Genomic DNA, 18,299 nt, shown 5'->3' with positions numbered 1-18,299 from the left:
CAGGGGTGAGCTGGCAAGGTGGATACAGAACTGGCTAGGTCATAGAAGGCAGAGAGTAGCAATGGAAGGATGCTTTTCTAATTGGAGGGCTGTGACCAGTGGTGTTTCACAGGGATCAGTGCTGGGACCTTTGCTGTTTGTAGTATATCTAAATGATTTGGAGGAAAATGTAACTGGTCTGATTAGTAAGTTTGCAGACGACACAAAGGTTGGTGGAATTGCGGATAGCGATGAGGACTGTCAGAGGATACAGCAGGATTTAGATTGTTTGGAGACTTGGGCGGAGAGATGGCAGATGGAATTTAATCCAGACAAATTTGAGGTAATGCATTTTGGAAGGTTTAATGCAGGTAGGGAATATACAGTGAATGGTAGAACCCTCAAGAGTATTGAAAGTCAAAGAGATCTAGGAGTACAGGTCCACAGGTCACTGAAAGGGGCAACACAGGTGGAGAAGGTAGTCAAGAAGGCATACCGCATGCTTGCCTTCATTGGCCGGGGCATTGAGTATAAGAATTGGCAAGTCATGTTGCAGCTGTACAGAACCTTAGGCCACACTTGGAGTATAGTGTTCAATTCTGGTCACCACACTACCAGAAGGATGTGGAGGCTTTCGAGAGGGTGCAGAAGAGATTTACCAGAATGTTGCCTGGTATGGAGGACATTAGCTATGAGGAGCGGTTGAATAAACTCGGTTTGTTCTCACTGGAACGAAGGAGGTTGAGGGGCGACCTGATAGAGGTCTACAAAATTATGAGGGGCATAGACAGAGTGGATAGTCAGAGGCTTTTCCCCGGGGTAGAGGGGTCAATTACTAGGGGGCATAGGTTTAAGGTGAGAGGGGCAAGGTTTAGAGTAGATGTACGAGGCAAGTTTTTTTACACAGAGGGTAATGGGTGCCTGGAACTCGCTATCGGAGGAGGTGGTGGAAGCAGGGACGATAGTGACATTTAAGGGGCATCTTGACAAATACATGAATAGGATGGGAATAGAGGGATACGGACCCAGGAAGTGTAGAAGATTGTAGTTTAGTCGGGCAGCATGGTCGGCACGGGCTTGGAGGGCCGAAGGGCCTGTTCCTGTGCTGTACATTTCTTTGTTCTTTGTAATTCTGATCTGTGAACCGGTCTATTTAGATTGGGATTATTTTGCTAATTATATGTCTACTATTTTGCTTACAGTATTTCTATTGCCTCAACACATCAAAGAACTTCCCATAACATTCCAGAATTATATGGCTATCACTCTTCACCAGCAACATGCTACTGTCGGCAATGGAAAGAATGACCAGTTAATCTTTGTTGAGTGGCACTGGTTGAGAGGAATTTTGGCCGACAAACTAAAAGTATTGCCTGCTATTCTTTGAATTAGCATCGGGATGTCAAGTTGAATTGGCAGACAAAACTTCTGTATTAAATGAAGAATAATTCTTCTGGTAATGCAGTTACTCTCAGTACTGGACACCAATTCAAATGCACCATATACTGCTCTGATCCATATTATCCACTAATATGTTAATGTATCCATAGGGCACCAACCATGGCCCTATGTATCACATTGCCAGCTCAGAGACGTTGGGCGGGATTCTCTGAAATGGAGGCAGAATGTCCCTGTCATTGTGAACGCCGTCGCGTTTCACGACGGTGCGAAACGGGCCTGGGCACTACCGATTCTGGCCCAACGGCGCTGGAGCTATACACGCCGCTCCAGCCTCCATTCCAGGTGCCAACTGGGCACAGCGGCAACCCACACATGAGCAGTGGCGCGGGGGACTTCCTCAATACGCCGGCCCCGACGCAACATGACGCGGGGGTTCAGGGACCGGTCGCGTAACAAAATAGGGCCGGGGCTGGAGAGGCCGGCCCGCCGATCGGTGGGCCCCAATCACGGGCCAGACCCCATTGGAGGGCCCCCCTGGTGAAGGAGCCCCCCTCAGCTCACCTCATAGGCAGCCCCCGACCCTGCGCGCAGAGTTCCCGCCAGTTGCGAGCAGGTGTGGACGGCGCCGTTTCCACGTGGCCGCCCGGCCCATCAAGGCCAGAGAATCGGCGGCTCGGCCGCGGACAGTGGCCCGCGACCGGCGCCGCGCCAACGGGATGGGCCCCCACGGTGGCCTGGCAAGCGATCGGGGCCCACCGATCTGCGGGCAGGTCTGTGCCGTGGAGGCACTCTTTCCCTCCGCGACGCCCTCTGTAAGGCTCCGCTATGGCCGGCGCGGAGAAGAAACCCCCTGCGCAAGCGCAGGAAACACACCTGTGCTTTTGCGCATGCGCCAGAACACGCCGGCAGTCCTGTGCACGTGCCAACTTGCGGCGGCCCTTTGCCGCCGGTTGGCGCGGCGCCAACCCCTCCAGCGACGGCCTAGCCCCCGGAAGTGCGGAGGATTCCTCAACTTCTGGGTGGCCCGACGCCGGAATGGTTCGCGCTGCTCTTGGCGCAGGTAAGGGCCGGCCCGCCAATTGCGAGAGAATCCTGCCTCATGTTTTACAACTAATATAAATAACTTGGATAAAGGGACTGAAGGTATTGTTTTCAAATTTTACTGATGACACATAGATGGGTTGGAAAGTAAGTTGTGAAGAGGACATAAGGAGGTTACAAGGGAACATAGAACATACAGTACAGAAGGAGACCATTCGGCCCATCGAGTCTGCACCGACTACTTAAGCCCTCACTTCCACCCTATCCCCGTAACTCAATAACCCCTCCTAACCTTTTTGGTCACTAAGGGCAATTTATCATGGCCAATCCACCTAACCTGCACGTCTTTGGATTGTGGGATGAAACAGGAGCACCGGAGGAAACCCACGCAGACACGGGGAGATCATGGGTTAGCTGAGTGGGCAAAGATCTGGCAAATGCAATATTATATGGGCAAATGTGAAATTGTCCATTTTGGAAGGATGTTTATAAAAGAAGCATATTATCTAAATAGTGCGAGATTGCGGAATTCCAAGATGCAAAGGGATCTGGGTGTTTTAATGCGTGAATCACAAAAGGCTGGTATATGTAGCAAGTAATTCGGAAAGCTAATAGAATGCTATTGTTTATTGTGAGGGGAATTGAATCCAAAAGTCGGGAGGTCATGCTTCAGTGATACAGGGCACTGGTGGGATCACATTTGGGCCTCGGATATTCCGGCCGTCGGGGCTGAATTGCCTGCTCCTGATTTGTATGTTGGTATGCTGTGGGACTACTCATTCTGGTCTCACCTGAGTGAGTTTTCTGCATTTCACAACAATGAGTGGGGGTGAGAAAGAAATGATTATTCATTTCAGTGTGAAGTGATAAGAGCAACTAAGTAAAGAAAACATCAGCACCAATCAGAATGCCTCTGCATGGCAGCATAATCGAAGGACTTTAGATAGATACATACCCACCACTCCTGATCTTCCTCTCCGAGAACTACTATCACCTCTCCCTCCCTGAATGTAAGCTCATCAGCATGATCTGCCGTGCAATTGTAAATGGCTCTTCCTCTCCGAATTCTGGGTTTTGTCTGTAAAATAAATAATTATAATAAAAACACAGAATGCTGGAAAAACTCAGGTCTGGAAGAATCTATGGGGAGAGAGTTAATGTTGAGTCCGTATATGGACTCAAAATGTTAACTCTCTTCTCTCTCCACAGATGCTTAGTTTTTCCAGCTTTATTTGTTTTATTTCAGATTTTCAGCATCTGCGTTATTTTGCGTTTATTAAATAAATAATGCCCGACTAGACTTTAATTAATTATTCCTACACACTCACCAAATCAAGGAATGATTAAAATAGGAAGGTGTGTTATCTTCTGTGTTGTGGTCGTAATACAGATGCACACAGAACATAGAACGTAACAGTGCAGAAGGCCATTCGTCCCATCGACCCACTTAAGCCCTCACTTCCACCTTATCCCCGTAACCCAATAACCCCTCCTTACCTTTATCTTTGGTCACTAAGGGCAATTTATCATGGCCAATCCACCTAACCTGCACGTCTTTGGACTGTGGGAGGAAACTGGAACACCCGGAGGAAATCCACACAGACACAGGGAGAACGTGCAGACAGTGACCCAGCGGGGAATCGAACCTGGGACCCTGGCGCTGTGAAGCCACAGTGCTATCCACTTGTGCTACCGTGCTGCCCACAAACTTGTGCTATCCACTTGTGCTACCGTGCTGCCAACATCTAGTTCTTTGACTAGTAGGTAACAAAATAAATTAATTCAGTGAATTCTCCTGGAGCTACTTTTAGTGCGACAACCTCCTTGTACGACTTACTACCAACTACCAAATCCCTCCTGTCACATGGTGGATCTCTATCGCCACCTGCTGGTCAGAGGTCATACCGATAACTATATACATTGATATGCACATGCATATCACCGCAAGGAGTAGTCCATTTTCTCAAGCCCATTCAGTTAGATTATGGCTGATTTGTACCTCTACTCGATCATGTCTCTTGATACCCTTAACTAACAAAAATCTATCGATATTATATTGCACACAACATATACCATAAGACATAGGAGCAGAATTAGACCATTCGGCCCATCAGGTTTGCTGCACCATTCATTCATGGCTGACATGTTTCTCATCTCCATTCTCCTGCCTTCTCCCAATAACCCATGATCCCCTTATTAATCACCTCAGACACTGATCCGGACGTACCTTTCATACGTTTGACTCGACAGATATTTAACCCATAAACAAAGAACTGCAGGTGCTGGAAATTTGAAATATAAACAGAAAATACTAGAAAAACAGAGCAGGTAAAGCAGCATCTGTAGGAGAGAAACAGAGTTAATATTTCAGTTTGATTACCTATCAGAATTGATTAAATATATCTAAACTACATGTTTTTCATTGTTTATTGAATAATTTGTATTATTATTTTTACCAAATGTTTTTGAAAATCTCCTTGTCCCATGTAGTAAACTCCATGAATTCGAGTTCAGGTTTAAAAATGGAGCACCACAGACCAGATAAGATCAGACAGTGTCTGGATTTCATCAGCAGCCTCCAAACCTCTGCCCTGATATACCTAAACTATGTTGAAGTAGCTAGTAGTGATTTCATTTGTGTTTTTGAGGGCCAAGTGTTTGGGGCTTGGATAATAAATGATGCAAAAATCTCTACTAGGATAATTACAACGCATTACCTGGATTTCTGGTAGGAATGGAATCACTGGCTATCCAGGAGTATGCTGTCTCATCATCAACCTTCTCTGTGCTGGAGCCTGATGTAGTTTGATTACTTAGCCCTAAACAGCATAATCAGCATAATCCTCCTAGATGCCCTGGAAAATATTTATTAGTATTTAGGTGTTAAACCAATGACTCCCTAAAGAGCCACAGTGAATGAAAGAAAAGGTGCAGGATGTTTTCGCTCTTTTTCCTGTGCTGGTAAATTCCGTGAGAGGCCTCTCGCCAGATTTACTCGGCTCACTACGCCTTGCGAGATCCTTATGAGCTGAAATTGTGAGAATATAGGTTAAACTCTACTATCTGTATGTTTGACTGAACAGGGTGGCACGGCAGCACAGTGGTTAGCACTGTTGCTTCACAGCACCAGTGTTCCAGGTTCGATTCCCGGCTTGGGTCACTGTCTGTGCGGAGTCTGCACGTTCTCCCTGTGTCTGCGTGGGTTTCTTCCGGGTGCCCCGGTTTCCTCCCACAAGTCCCGAAAGACGTGCTGTTAGGTGAATTGGACATTCTGAATTCTCCCTCCGTGTACCCAAACAGGCGGAGTGTGGCGACAAGGGGATTTTCACAGTAACTTCATTGCAGTGTTAATGGAAGCCTATTTATAACAATAATAAAGATTATTATTATATTATTTAGCATTTTGGATAATAAGGTACATTGTTAATATTCAGACTGCAAGAACCAAATTCAACTCGACGGGCTGAATTTTCACTTTGGGAGTGGGAAACAGGAGTCACTCATTGGGATTTGGATCAAGGGACACCCTGAATTAGCATGGAGACAGTTTGCATATTCAATAATGGTGGTGGGCAGTGTCTCAAAGCTGGAGAGCCATTCAGAGATCTTCCAGTTTGAGAGGAGCTGCAGGCTGGGGTAAAGGGTAAGTAACAGAGGGAGCTTCAACATGCAAGTGCTCTCACCCCAACATTCATAAAAATGTAACTGTAAGGTAGAAAAAGCAGCCAGGTTACTAATGTGTATGCGTCTGACTATGTTGGGGCGGGGGCAATAATCCGTCTACATGGCCACTTTTGACTGCACCCGCACCTAGGCAGGTATGGAGGGCCTGTAGGCCTGCCTGGAGCACTGGCATCCCAGTCTGCCACTGGGTGCCCACTTCCTGACTGTTGAACTGTCCCTATCGTATCGAGAAACTGATGGTTGCCTGGAAAATCCCAATTGCTATCCTTACAAGACTCCTAATGAGCCTCATGAATCGCAAACTTGCCTCCCTAAAATGGCAGAATGCTATCTGAAAACGGCATGCTGGCTGGCACTGGTATTTGTGGTCACCTCAACCCATACAGCTGCCTACAGTGTTAATTTGGTTGCTGTGAGGTGACTATAGAATGACCTTCCCATGGCGCGTGCCTGGGCGGAATAGATGGCGGTTTTGGGCTTCTCAGGTGTCAAAACCCCCCTCTCAGCCTTGCTGGTGGGGTCTGAAAGAGTGCAGAACGCGACATTTGGCACCTGTTTGGCTGCAGGAGCTGCCAAACATGTCAAAAATAATGCATGACCTCCTTTTCTGCTGGGATTTACTCCCCTTAGCCTTAGTCCCTCCCGAGATACCCACAAGGCTACTCCTGGATAGCAGTGATCATAATATGATTAATTTTACATTCAGTTTGAAGGTGAGAAGAATGGGTCCAAGGCTGGCATTTTAAACGTAAAATAAGGGAAAATATGTGAGAAAGAAAGTAAAGCTGGTGAAAATGAACTGTGAAATTAGGTTAAGGGATGGGTCAATAGAGATGCAGTGACAGACATCTAAAGAAATATTTCAGAATACACAGAATAGATACATTCCAACTCAAAAAAGAAATTCCAAGGGGAGGACACATCATCCATGGTCAACTTAAAAAGTAAGAGACATTATCAAACTTAAAGAAAAAGCAAATAATTGTGCAAAGACAGGTAAAGACAGGGGTAATTAAGGTTGGCGGCACAGTTGCCACGTGGTTGGTCATTGCCACAGATGGGTTCCCTCAGCGCACTATCGAGTGTCCCAACAGGAGGGCCCCACCCCAGCCACTGGTACCCAGCAGGTTTCACTGAGTGATCCGAAAGCCTCTCCTCCTCTGGATCTGCTTCAACAGGACTTCCTGTCCCACCTGTATAAATCTGTGCTCCCTCTTGATGTGTTGGGAATGCCGGGTTTGCAAGGACTGCGTTTACTGCAGCAGTGAGAGAGACAGGCTTCCAAGACTTGAAGAAATGTAACTCGATTTTATTGAACTCTTAACTATCATACATACTTTAACTGTGGGTTGACACTATGCTGAGTTGACTGGAGACCTGAGGCTAACCTGACCAGACTATCTTACTACCACATGGTGTATGTTCTAGTTGCTGCTCACGGGCTCTGACTGTCTCAGAGGCTGGATCCCAAGAGAGCGGGAAAACTAGTGCCCTCTGGCTTTATAGTGGTCGTGTCCTGTCTGGTGATTGGCTGCTGTGTTCTGTGTGTTCACTGGTCATCCTGTGTGTCAATCACTGCCTGTCTGTGCACCATCATATACCTGCGTGTATATTATGACATCTCCCCCCCCCCTTTTTTTTAAACTTATTTAAAGAAAATGTGTGTAGGTCAATAAATAGTGAGTGTGTGTGTGTACAGGAGCCTGCCTATATACAAAGTATGTTAACGTATTTACATGGGAGGGTGTCTAGTGCAGATAGAGGGCAGATAACAAATTAGGAAGAAACTATATGTACAGATGTGTAAACGGATCACAAGGTAATGCAACATTCAGTCTATAAATTCAGTTTCTGTGGTGGGCGATGAATTCTGGTTGACCGCGTCAAGGGTGGGTCAGGGGCTGCCTGAACTTGAACCGGTGGAACTGCCGCCAATGTAGAGGTTGGTAAAAGAACTGGCAGATCGGTGGCCTCGTGGAAGGGCGCGTCCTGAGAAACCAGCTTGCGAGGCGGGACATCACGTTCAGGTGGCGGGCGTGGAAGTAGCCGCAGTGCCCACCTATTACGCTGAAGAAAGGAGCAATCATGCATGCGATCTCGGGGCCACTTGCTTAACCAACCCAGCCGTGGCAGACCAGCCACCGTCAGGTAGCTGAACACAAACTCGGTCAGCACGAGCCAGAGCAGGGAGATCTGTGGCGTGGGCATTGAGCCCGTGACTGTTGCATCCTCTGCAGGACCGGAAAATTGTCAAGGTCCGGGATGTGGATAGCCGGCACCATCGTCCGGAGTGTGCGGTTCATTAGCAGCTGTACTGGGGACAGGCCAGCGGACAGCGGCAAGTTAAAATCCGAACCCGAGTCAGCAGCTTTGCACAACAGTCTTTTAACAATGTGGACCCCCTTTTCAGCCTTCCCATTCGACTGGGGGTTGTGGGGGCTTGAAGTGACGTGCGTAAAATTGTACAGCCGGGCAAAATCCGTCCACTCCTGGCTGAAGAAACATGGGCCATTATCAGTCATCACTGTAAGTGGAATGCCATGACGGGCAAAAGTCTCTTTGCATGCCTTGATGACTGTTGCTGATGTGAGGTCAGTCAGTCTGACCACCTCGGGGTAGTAGGAAAAGTAGTCCATGACGAGGACATAGTCACGGCCCTTTGCATGAAAGAGGTCAATACCAAGTTTGGACCATGGGGAGGACACCAGTTCATGCGGCTGTAGAGTCTCTTTGAGCTGAGTCGGCTGGAACCTTTGACACGTTGGGCAATTGAGGACCGCGTTGGCGATATCCTGACTGATGCCTGGCCAATATACTGCCTCTCGGGCTCGACGGCGACACTTTTCGACCCCCAGGTGACCCTCGTGGATTTGGCCGAGGATCAGTTCTCGCATGCTCTGTGGGATTACTATCCTGTCCAGCTTCATTAATATGCCGTCCACTACCGCTAGATCGTCCTTTATATTATAAAACTGGGGGCACTGCCCCTTTTGCCAACCATCCGCGAGATGTCGCATTACCCGCTGGAGTAAAGGATCCCTGGCCGTCTCCTGGCGAATTTGCACGACCCTTTCATCAGTGGCCGGAAAGTTGGATGCACAAAACTTCACCTGAGCGTCTATCTGACAGACAAAGTCCGACTGCTCACACGGCGTGATGATGGATCTAGAGAGTGCGTCGGCCACAATGAGCTCTTTGCCCGGGGTGTAGACCAGGTTGAAATCGTAGCGGAGGAGTTTGAGGAGGATACGTTGTAGCCGTGGCGTCATATCATTGAGGTCTTTTTGGTTGATGTGAACCAATGGCCTGTGGTCTGTCTCGACCGTGAATTTGGGGAGTCCATATACGTAATCATGGAATATGTCAATCCCTGTGAGGAGGCCCAGGCATTCTTTTTCAATCTGAGCGTACCGTTGCTCAGTAGGTGTCATGGCTCGAGAGGCATATGCGACTGGGGCCCAGGAGGAGGATTCGTCCCGCTGGAGGAATACTGCCCCAATGCCAGCCTGGCTCGCGTTGGTGGAGATCTTCGTCTCCTTGGCGGAGTCGGAAAATGCTAGTACCGGGGCCTTGGTGAGTTTCGCCCTGAGCTCACGCCACTCTTGCTCATGAGCGGGGAGCCACTGGAAGTCCATAGTTTTTTTGACAAGATTGTGGAGAGCTGTGGTATGTGATGCAAGGTTGGGGATAAACTTCCCAAGGAAATTGACCATCCCTAGGAAGCGGAGGACCGTCTTCTTGTCCTCCGGGGTCTTCATGGCATTGATCGCCGACACCTTATCTGCATCTGGCTGCACACCGAAATGCGAAATATGGTCGCCAAGGAACTTTATTTCTGCTTGGCCGAACGAGCATTTGGCTCTATTGAGTCGGACGCCATGCTCGTGGATCCTGTGGAACACTCGCTTGAGACGATTGATGTGCTCCTGAGGAGTTGTGGACCAGATAATAATATCATCGACGTACACTCGCACCCCCTCGATGCCCTCCATCATTTGCTCCATTATGCGGTGGAACACCTCCGAGGCGGAGATGATGCCAAAGGGCATCCGGTTGTAACAGTAGCGACCGAACGGGGTGTTAAATGTATACAACGTTCGACTGGACGTGTCCAGCTGTATTTGCCAAAACCCCTTGGAGGCATTCAGCTTCGTGAAAAGCTTGACGTGAGCCATTTCGCTGGTGAGCTCTTCTCGTTTAGGTATAGGGTAGTGTTCCCTCATGATGTTATGGTTCAAATCATTGAGGTCGATACAAATGCGAAGTTTCCCGGACGGTTTTTTGACACAGACCATGGAGCTAACCCAGTCCGTGGGTTCAGTGATCTTAGAAATGACGCCCTGGACTTCTGGTTGCGGTGATGCCTTGCTAGCCGCACGTTTCGGCGGCTCCAGCTCCGACGGACCTTTGGGCTCTTTTAAGAGCCCCAACGGGAAATTTTTGGGCGACGCAACCCGGTGTGGGGTGAGTGAGAAGGGAGTCCCCTCCCAACGAAGGAGGAAAATACCGGCGGCGGCGGCTGCAGCGCGAGGAATCGTCGACCAAAGAGACAGAAAGGGAGAAGCACAAGATGGCGGCGGAGAAAGCTCAGGCGACATGGGGGCCCGAGCAGGACGAATTTTTGAGACGGTGTGTGGAGCTACTGAAGAGGGAGGTGCTGACCCCGATGCTACAGGCAATTGAGGGGCTCAAGGAGACACAAAAGACTCAGGAGACAGAGCTCCGCATGGTGGAGCAGAAGGTGACGGATAATGAGGACGAGATCCTGGGCCTGGCGGTCAAAACACAGACGCACGACGCACTTCATAAAAAGTGTACTGAAAGGATTGAGGCCCTAGAAAACGGAGCGCGAAGGAAGAATCTTCGGATACTGGGTCTCCCTGAGGGTGTGGAAGGAGTGGACTGTGGAGCTTATGCAAGTACGATGCTGAGCTCACTGATGGGTGCTGAGGCCCCTACGGGCCCCTTGGAGGTGGTGTGGGCACATCGGATCCCGGCGAGAAGACCAAAAGCGGGAGAACAACCCAGGGCGATAATCGTGCGATTTCACCGCCTTAAGGATAGAGAAGAGGTCCTGAGATGGGCTAAAAAGGTGCGGAGTAGCAGATGGGAGAATGCAGTGGTACGGGTGTACCAGGATTGGAGTGCGGAGGTGGCGAGAAGGAGGGCGAGTTTTAACCGAGCCAAGGAGGTGTTGCATAAAAGGAAGGTGAAGTTCGGGATGCTGCAGACGGCAAGACTATGGGTCACGTATCAGGAGAGACACCATTATTTCGAGACGGCGGAGGAAGCATGGACCTTTATTAAAGAGGAGAAATTGGATCGGAACTGAGGGACTGATACTGCAGGAAATGTTATTGTTAATGTTATGGTTGATGTTAATAGAGAAGTAAAGTGGGAAGGGGGGAGACATTGGGAAATGTGGGCGCCGGTGAGGGGGGAAAGACAGGACATAGATGGAGAATGAGGAAGGGGAGGGGGAGGGGAAAGGGAGCTGTGCCACAAGAGGCGGGTCAGGTAAAGGGATGTTCCCGCGCCAGAAAGAATATGGCGGGAAGACAGGCGCAAGGCGGATGGGAGTTCCCCACACGGGGGGGGGTCAAGGAGTGAGCAGGAGTAGCCGGGGTCAGTTGAAGTCAGCTGACTTACGGAAGTAATATTGGGGGAGCAATCACGCTAGAAAGAGATCTAGCGGGGGGGGGGGGGGGGGGGGGGGGACAACTGGGTTGCTGCTGCGGAAATCCAAAAGGAAATGGCTAAAGGGTGGGTGGACGGGGATGGTATGCGACGCTGGGGGAGCGAGTGGGAGCGCGGAGGCGGGATATGGGACTGGCCTAGAGAAGGTAATGGCTAGTCGACACGGGAGGGGGGCAGGTCGCCCCCTAGTGAGGCTGATCACGTGGAACGTGAGAGGCCTGAACGGACCGATTAAAAGGGCCCGAGTGCTCGCGCATTTGAAAGGACTAAGGGCAGACGTGGTTATGCTCCAAGAGACGCACCTGAAGGTGGCGGACCAAGTTAGGTTAAGGAAAGGATGGGTGGGACAGGTGTTCCACTCAGGACTAGACGCAAAGAACAGAGGGGTGGCCATTTTGGTGGGGAAACGGGTAGCATTTGAAGCAAAGAACATCGTAGCAGATAGCGGAGGTAGATATGTAATGGTGAGTGGCAGGCTGGAGGGAATGGAGGTCGTGTTGGTTAATGTATATGCCCCGAACTGGGACGATGCGGGATTTATGAGACGGATGCTGGGGCGTATACCGGACCTGGAGGTAGGAAACTTGATTTTAGGAGGGGACTTTAATACTGTGCTGGACCCGGGGCTAGATAGATCCAGCTCAAAGACCGGAAGAAGGCCGGCAGCGGCCAAGGTGCTTAAGGGGTTTATGGACCAAATGGGGGGAGTGGATCCATGGCGATTTCTTAGACCTAGGGCTAGGGAGTTCTCCTTCTTCTCCCATGTCCATAAAGTGTACTCCCGGATAGATTTTTTTGTTTTGGGAAGGTCGTTGATCTCTAGGTTGGAAGAAGCTGAGTATTCAGCCATAGCGGTTTCGGACCATGCCCCACATTGGGTGGACCTGGAATTAGGAGAGGAAAGGGAGCAGAGAGCACTCTGGCGATTAGATGTGGGATTGATGGCGGATGAGGGAGTGTGTGCAAGAGTGCGGGGGTGTATCGAGAGATACCTGGAGGTCAATGACGATGGCGAGGACCCTGTGGGAGTGGTATGGGAAGCACTAAAAGCGGTGGTCAGAGGAGAGCTGATCTCCATTGGGGCCCACAAAGGGAAAATAGAGGCCAAGGAAAGGGAAAGATTACTGGGGGAAATTTTAAGGGTGGATAGGGAATTTGCAGAGACCCCGGAGGAGGGACTTTACAGGGAGAGGAGACGACTCTTTGTTCTTTGTTCTATCCGGTTGCATCACAGCTTGGTATGGCAACTGCTCGGCCCAAGATCATAAGGAACTGCAGAGTGTGGTGAACTCAGCCCAACATTTCACACAAGCTTGCCACCCGCCCATTGATTCCGTATATACCTCCCGCTGCCTCAGAAAGACAGACAGCATTGTGAGAGACCCCTCACACCCAGGCTTTGCCCTCTTCCAGACCCTTCCATCAGGCAGACGATACAGAAGTCTGAAGACCCGCACATCCAGACATAAGAACAGCTTCTTCCCCACAGCTACTAGACTCCTCAACGACTCTCCTTTGGACTGTTCCCTGTAAGAACACGATGCACAATGCCCTATGCTGCTCTTGTTTGGCCTTGTTCTGCACTATTTGTTGATGTATCATTGTCAATGTACTCTGTCGATTCTCCTTTTGTCTACTACGTACGTACTGTGTACGTTGCCTTGGCCGCAGAAAAATACTTTTCACTGTACTTCGGTACATGTGACAATAAATATCAATCAATCAATAAATCCACCTCGGCACCATTGATACAGACAGGGGTGTGTATGATACTTTGCTTCCTGAAGTTAATGACCATCTCCTTAGTTTTGCTGACATTGAGGGAGAGATTGGCGTTGTTACACCACGCCATTAAGTTCCCTATCTCCATCCTGTATTCAGACTCAACGTTGTTTGAGATCCAACCCAGTATAGTTGTGTCATCAGCAAACTTGTAGATGGAGTTGGAGCCAGATTTTGCTACACAGCCATGTGAGTTTAGGGAGTATAGTAGGGGGTTTTGTTCTCACTGGAACGAAGGAGGTTGAGGGGAGACCTGATAGAGGTCTACAAAATTATGAGGGGCATAGACAGAGTGGATAGTCAGAGGCATTTCCCCAGGGTAGAGGGGTCAATTACAAAGGGGCATAGGTTTAAGGTGAGAGGGGCAAGGTTTAGAGTAGATGTACGAGGCAAGTTTTTTACGCAGAGGGTAGTGGGTGCCTGGAACTCGCTACCGGAGGAGGTAGTGGAAGCAGGGACGATAGGGACATTGAAGGGGCATCTTGACAAATATATGAATAGGATGGGAATAGAAGGATACGGACCCAGGAAGTGTAGAAGATTGTAGTTTAGTCGGGCAGCATGGTCGGCACGGGCTTGGAGGGCCGAAGGGCCTGTTCCTGTGCTGTACATTTCTTTGTTCTTTGTTCTTTGACTCCAGACGGAGTTTGACCTCCTGACCACCAGAAAGGCGGAGGTGCTGTGGAGGAAGGCACAGGGGAGGAGGTATGAATATGGGGAAAAGGCTAGTCGCCTGCTGGCTCATCAATTGCGAAAGAGGACAGCAGCGAGGGAGATAGGAGGAATTAGAGACGAAAAGGGAGACACGGTGCGAAGTGCAGGAAAGATAAATGAGGTGTTCAAGACCTTTTATGAGGGACTGTATAGGTCTCAACCCCCAGAGGGAGAGGAGGGGATGCGGCAGCTCCTGGATCAATTGAGGTTCCCGAGGGTGGAGGAGCAGGAGGTGGTAGGCCTGGGGGCACCGATTGGGGTGGACGAGGTTATTAAGGGACTGGGGAGCATGCAAGCAGGGAAGGCTCCGGGACCAGGCGGGTTCCCGGTGGAATTTTACAGAACATATGTGGACTTGTTGGCCCCGTTGATGGTGAGGACGTTCAATGAGGCCAGGGAAGGAGGGACTTTACCCCCGACAATGTCGGAGGCGACGATATCGCTAATTTTGAAGAGGGATAAAGATCCGTTGCAGTGTGGGTCCTATAGACCTATTTCATTATTGAACGTGGACGCCAAATTGCTGGCAAAGGTACTGGCATCGAGGATAGAGGACTGTGTCCCGGGGGTGGTGCACGAAGACCAGACAGGGTTCGTAAAAAGGAGACAACTGAATGTCAACGTGCGACAACAATTAGGGGTGATAATGATGCCCCCAGTGGAGGGGGAGGCAGAGATAGTGGCGGCAATGGATGCAGAGAAGGCATTTGATAGGGTGGAGTGGGAGTATTTATGGGAAGTGTTAAGGAGGTTTGGGTTCGGGAACGGGTTTATTAGCTGGGTCAAACTTCTTTATGGGGCCCCAATGGCAAGTATAGTTACGGGTCGACAAAGATCGGAGTATTTCCGACTATATAGGGGAACAAGACAGGGATGCCCGCTGTCTCCATTGTTGTTCGCGTTGGCAATTGAACCTCTGGCCATGGCGTTGAGAGACTCCAGGAAATGGAGAGGGGTGATTAGAGGGGGAGAAGAACACCGAGTCTCGCTATACGCAGATGGCCTATTGTTATACGTGTCGGACCCAGCGGGGGGGATGATAGAGGTTATGCGAATGTTGAGGGAGTTCGGGGATTTCTCGGGGTATAGGCTAAACATGGGGAAGAGTGAATTATTTGTGATACATCCAGGGGACCAGAGTAGAGAGATAGAAGGCCTGCCTCTAAGGAAAGTGGAAAGAAACTTCCGATACCTGGGGATTCAGATCGCTAGGAGCTGGGGAACCTTGCACAGACTTAATCTGACACGGCTGGTAGAACAAATGGAGGAGGACTTCAAGAGGTGGGACATGCAGCCTCTGTCGCTGGCGGGCAGGGTGCAGGCAATTAAGATGATGGTCCTCCCGAGGTTCTTATTTGTATTTCAATGTCTCCCTATACTAATCACTAAGACCTTTTTCAATAAAATAGACAGGAGCATCACGAGCTTCGTGTGGGCAGGGAAAGTTCCGAGAGTAAGGAGGGGGTTCCTTCAGCGTAGCAGGGACAGAGGAGGATTGGCACTACTGAACTTGGGCGATTACTATTGGGCCGCCAATGTGGCAATGATATGTAAATGGATGATGGAGGGTGAGGGAGCGACGTGGAAAAGACTGGAGAGAAAGTCCTGTAAAGGGACGAGTTTAGAGGCGCTGGTGACGGCGCCGCTACCGTTCTCACCTAAAAAGTTTACCACGAACCCAGTGGTGGCGGCAACATTGAATATCTGGGGACAGTGGCGGCGACAGAGAGGGGTGCGGGGAGCCCTGGTGGGGTCCCCAATCAGGAACAACCATAGGTTTGCCCCAGGAAGAATGGATGGAGGATTTCAGAGCTGGCACCAGTTGGGAATTAGGAGGTTGGGAGATTTATTTATAGATGGGACTTTTGCGAGCTTGGGAGCATTGGAGGAAAAATATAAGTTGCCCCGGGGAAACTTCCTGAGATATATGCAGGTGAGGGCGTTTACTAGACAACAGGTGAGGGAATTTCCGCTGCTCCCGACACAGGGGACTCAGGACAGAGTGCTTTCAGGGGTGTGGGTCGGAGAGGGCAAGGTGTCAGAGATATACCGAGAGATGAGGGAAGAGGGGGAGGAGTTGGTGGGCGAACTAAAAGGAAAGTGGGAAGAGGAGCTAGGGGAGGAGATTGAGGAAAGTATGTGGGCTGATGCCCTAAGCAGGGTAAACTCCTCTTCCTCATGCGCCAGGCTTAGCCTGATTCAATTCAAGGTGCTACATAGAGCACACATAACGGGAGCAAGATTGAGCAGGTTCTTTGGAGTAGAGGACAAATGTGGGAGGTGCGGCGGAAGCCCGGCAAACCACGTACATATGTTTTGGGCGTGCCCGGCACTGGAGGGGTATTGGAAGGGAGTGACGGGAGTGATTTCGAAGGAGGTGAAGGCCCGGGTCAAACCAGGCTGGGGGCTAGCTCTATTTGGAGTTGCGGATGAGCCGGGAGTGCAGGAGGCGAAAGAGGCCGACGTTGTGGCCTTTGCGTCCCTAGTAGCCCGGCGTAGGATCCTACTCATGTGGAAGGAGGCGAAACCCCCCGGACTGGAGGCCTGGGTAAACGATATGGCGGGGTTCATTAAACTGGAGCAGATAAAGTTTGCCCTGAGAGGATCGGCTCAAGGGTTCACCAGGCGGTGGCAGCCATTTCTCGACTACCTAGAGGAACGTTAGAGGGAAGACAGGCGACCTGCAGCAGCAACCCGGGGGGGGGGTTTAGTTTAGTTTATGTTAAACGATTATGGGGTTTAGTTATTTGTTTATTGTTAAAATTTCTTTACTGTTACGTTTGCTTTGTAAGAGGGAAAAAATTGTTGTTTGGAAAAAGTTTTCAATAAAATATATTTTAAAAAAAATGAAATGACGCCCTGGTCCTAGAGGTCTTGCAGCTGCTGCTTGAGGCGGTCCTTAAGGGGCACCGGCACCCGGCGCGGTGCATGAACCACAGGTGTGGCATTCAGCTTCAGCAGTATCTTGTATCGGTACGGTAGTGTACCCATACCTTCAAAGACGCTGTGGTATTGTGCTATGATGTCATCTAATTGGGCTTGGAAGTTGACATCTGGCGAGGCCGTTGCCTCTGCGGACGACATGGTGTGAACCCGCTGCACAGGATTCAGGATTTTGCAGGCCCGAGCAGAGAAGCTCTGTTGGTTCCCACAATTTCAAAACGCAGGGTTGCTTTTGAAGAATGATGGGATACCGCAAGCTGGCATGAGCCACTGGCAGCAATGGCATTGCCATCGTAGTCGCGGAGCTGGCAGGTCAGTGAAAGAATGCTTGGCTTGACGCGGATGGTGTCAAGGTCAGACTTTGAAATGAGGTTCGCTGAAGCGCTGGTGTCCAGCCTGAACCGTATGCGAGCCTCGTTGACCGTAAGGGTGGCACACCACTCGTCGTCCGGATCAATGCTCATCACTGGGAGTTGTTTCACCTTCTTCGCTGAAAGCATCGTATGCTTGGTGATGATGCCCACCTGGAATGGGGATGTGAGGCCCTCGGTGTCGGAATCTGGAACCATGTCGGAGTCTGCAATGAGTTGCTGCACTGACCGGACATTCCTGCGCTGCGACTGGGATCATTGTGTATTGGGCAGTTGAGCAGATCTGCACAGGGCTGCGTAATGGCCAAGCTTGCCACACTGGAGACAGCGTTGATATTTCGCGGGACATTGCCGCTTTAAATGGGCGGAGCCACAGTTGTTGCACGTCATGGGACCGACGTCAGGATGCTCCGTGTGCCACCGCACATGCGCGGTGTGGTCGAATGATGTGCGCACCTGCGCAGTTCGGTTGTCGGCCTCGCCGTCCACTTGGTCGTGGCGCGCATGCGCAGGACGCCGGGAAAAGCGCGCAAAATGGTCGCCCTCATCCAGACTCAGGCCCTGGAGCTGTTTTACGGCTTGCACCCGCTGCACATCGTGGGGGCCTTGCTGCGCCATCTCTGCCGCCTTGATATGGGAGTGCCGGTTGTTAGCGTGCTCGTGGAGGACGCAGGTTTTGATGGCGAT

At 50.2% G+C, this 18,299-nt stretch overlaps 1 protein-coding gene across 3 annotated transcripts in view; it reads right to left on the bottom strand.

Annotated features, from left to right (window-relative positions):
- unm_sa1614 (un-named sa1614) overlaps window positions 1-18,299 on the bottom strand; it is a 448,364-nt gene that overhangs the window by 13,792 nt on the left and 416,273 nt on the right. For all 3 annotated transcript variants that reach the window (XR_011948821.1, XM_072515283.1, XM_072515284.1), the window contains one exon: window positions 3,377-3,499. Coding sequence is in view for 2 of the 3 variants with exons in the window: in XM_072515283.1 (XP_072371384.1) it covers window positions 3,377-3,499 (123 nt within the window). In the remaining variant the exon portion in view is untranslated. The remainder of the gene's footprint in view (window positions 1-3,376; window positions 3,500-18,299) is intronic.

The sequence above is a fragment of the Scyliorhinus torazame genome, chromosome 8 (genome assembly GCF_047496885.1).
Source record: "Scyliorhinus torazame isolate Kashiwa2021f chromosome 8, sScyTor2.1, whole genome shotgun sequence".
In the NCBI taxonomy this organism is placed as follows: Eukaryota; Metazoa; Chordata; class Chondrichthyes; order Carcharhiniformes; family Scyliorhinidae; genus Scyliorhinus; species Scyliorhinus torazame.
The sequence above is the reverse complement of the archived record's forward strand: the minus strand, read 5'-3'. Positions and strand labels throughout refer to the sequence as shown.